At 41.3% G+C, this 2,841-nt stretch overlaps 1 protein-coding gene across 1 annotated transcript; it reads right to left on the bottom strand.

Annotated features, from left to right (window-relative positions):
- Positions 1-2,287, bottom strand: LOC118751357 (aminopeptidase N-like; the record flags this gene model as incomplete). The annotated part of the gene is given in 6 exon segments (XM_036486163.1): positions 1-528; positions 614-852; positions 938-1,412; positions 1,482-1,637; positions 1,715-1,923; positions 1,925-2,287. Coding segments are annotated over 6 exon segments (1,970 nt in total), but the record flags the coding sequence as incomplete, so codon positions are not given.
- Positions 2,288-2,841: the final 554 nt, after the last annotated feature.

Here is a 2,841-nt window from a genome sequence, read left to right as displayed (position 1 = left end):
AGAATGCTTATGTCCAATCGATCGTTGTTGACGAATCTGTAAGCATCGTACATAAGCTGAGCGCGATTACGGTGATGTACTTTATGGGGTTGCTCTACCAAGCCATCAGCAATTAAATGCCAGTTTTGTTCATCGTAGTTAATGCGATAGTAACCCGTGGATTGTTTATTCAAAATCAACCAATCATCAGCGGCAACTTCTTGGTCGGTGATAGTGATTTGTCTGGTATTGAGAAGGTAATGCGAAGCCGTTGTATTACGGAAGTCTGACTTGGAACGGGCAACATAGTTGAATGGCACGTAGTATGTTTTGTCCGAAGTAATGTTTACGTTATCATTGTAAGCAGTTTGGGTGATCGTGAACGTGTTGGAGCTGTAATTTCGTGTAACTGTTAGTAGTGGATAGCCAGATTGCTGTGACCATGTGGGGAACATAACGTCTATGCGCGCGGGAATGCTGAGTTGGTGTTCATCAACAGCACTCTGCAGTGCTGAAAAAAGCTCCCATTCCTCGGCAGAGTCGAATGCGCTGCATGGAGAATGCATTAGTGGTTTGAGTAAGATTTAAGCGAAATTTATAAACAAGTAAAGCACTACTATATATGAAAACTTACTTCTGAGTTAGATATTTGTTCAAACCGGAACGAAATACTGAATCGCCGAGAGCATGCTGCCACATGAAAAGTACCGAGCAAGGTTTGGCATAAGAAGAGGTACCGTACCGAGCTGAAATCTCGGTGGGTGTTTGCGCATAATGGGTCATGGGCACCACGCTACCACTACCATCATAAATAAGCGCCGATTGGTAGTTGTTAGTATGCATTATTTGATAGACGTCCCACTCGGGATTAACCTAAATATGTTGGAGTATTAGAGAGGTGATAAGAAGTGGCATAGCATTCGTTATCCGCTTTGATTACCAATAAAAAAAAACTCACCTCATTTACGCCATGGTATGAGAAGAGTGTCGCGAAACCCTCTTTGAGCCACAGATATGTCCACCACCTAACTGCTACATGATTGCCAAACCATTGGTGTGTGAATTCATGTGCGATGATATTGGCGATGGAATTCTGTGTGCTTGACGTCGATGAACTTTTGTTGTAAAGCAAGTACGCTTCACCATAAGTGACCAATCCCCAATTTTCCATAGCGCCACCCTTTCCAGGTATTGCCACTTGCACCATTCGCGGCAGCGCAAAAGGCACATCGTAGTACTCGGCCAAGCGCTGTAAGATCAATATACCCGAGAGTAGACCGAATTCATGATTGTCAACAGTTCCCGGTTTCGAATAGAGCCGGTGTGGCAGTGAATGCAACACACCTTCAGACCATTCATAGTCGGACACATGGAAAGCAATCAAATATGTGGAGACAGTCACATTTGTCTTATCGAAGACCGTTACACCAGTTCTGCAAAGAGAGACCATTTTTAAGGTAACACATTTTTATATAACACTAAATTTAAAGTTGTATGCTTACGAGCTGGCGGTTTCGTTTATCGGCATATTGGATATTGCACTATACGAAGGATCGTGTTTGATGGTTATTGTGAAGGTGGCGCGTTTGGCTGGTTCATCGTAACAGGGAAATGCGTGGCGGGCATTTGTGGATTCGAATTGTGTTGTTGCCATATAACTGTAAGTAACAAATTATTTTTAGCAATTAGACCAATATATGTATGTGATTTCATTATGCATTTCTTATTGTCTTACTGCACTTGATTGAGTTCGTCAGTGTAGGAAAGTCGATGAAATCCTCCAGCGTCGGTTCGCAATTGGCCATTATACGCAATAGTCAAAGTCCAGTTGGTATCTTTGTTAAGGCTAAGACTTGCGTTTACTGGTGTTAGACTAAGGAATTCCCTTTCGGATTCGTATGACCAACTCAATTCATACTCAATTGCATTTGCTTGGCTTGCATTTTTTAATGGTGGCCTGGAAGCCTTCAAGTTGACGCGCATGTACTACAATGGTTCTTGTGTCCTCGGTAGCCGTTATCAGAATTTGAACTTTGCCGGTAAAATTTCTTGTACCGTTATGCACATTCGTTGTCAATTCGATGTCGTAATGTATGGGCTCGGTGTTGTTTGGCAAGCGGTAATTGCCATCAGCACGCACGCTATAATCAATTCCTGATTCTTTTTCAACGATATGATCGCTTGGACTTTCAATGTCCTGCGGCGGCAGATGAGCTACTGATGCCTCTGAGGTCTCTAATACAGATGAGGCAATTAGGGCCAATGTGGCCAAAAGGACAACGTTCAGTTTAACTTTAGTGTGGATCATTTCGTGAACTAAACGGCCGCAGCTCAAGAAACGAAATACTCAAAAGAAATTTATTGTGGGTCATTTTTAAGGTCTTCAAACTGACTTGGGTTTGGCTATCAGTAATATCGATTTGCAATTTACGTGATAGGCAAGTGATTGATTGTAGTGCTTTTCAGATTGGATTGTGGATCTAAGCGGTGTCTGCGGGCGTCGAGAAATTTGTTTCGTTTAATTCGCCTTTGCTATCTTTATGAAGCAATATTGGACATTCCGATTAGTCTAATGGATTTTAGCGGTGTTATGAAACATTTATGACACACGCATATCGGGTCATAAAGGTTTGATAAGAGGTACATTTTTTTAAATAAGGAAGTTAAGTGCATACTTACTAGGCGTTTTTCTGTTTTATTTACATTTATGTAAATGTATGCGAAGGTTTTTCGCTACTCACATCAGTATATTTCAATGGTCACGTACAATCAAATTATCAAATAAACTTTATTATAACAACCAGCTATTTTTCGATTGCTTACTTTGAAGTTAGTTTGCGCCAGTACTACTTTCAAAAGAAT

Source organism: Rhagoletis pomonella, unplaced genomic scaffold, assembly GCF_013731165.1.
Source record: "Rhagoletis pomonella isolate Grant_MI unplaced genomic scaffold, Rhpom_1.0 Rhpom_scaffold_00659, whole genome shotgun sequence".
In the NCBI taxonomy this organism is placed as follows: domain Eukaryota; kingdom Metazoa; phylum Arthropoda; class Insecta; order Diptera; family Tephritidae; genus Rhagoletis; species Rhagoletis pomonella.
Note: the sequence above shows the minus strand (reverse complement) of the source record. Positions and strands in the feature narration are given on the sequence as shown.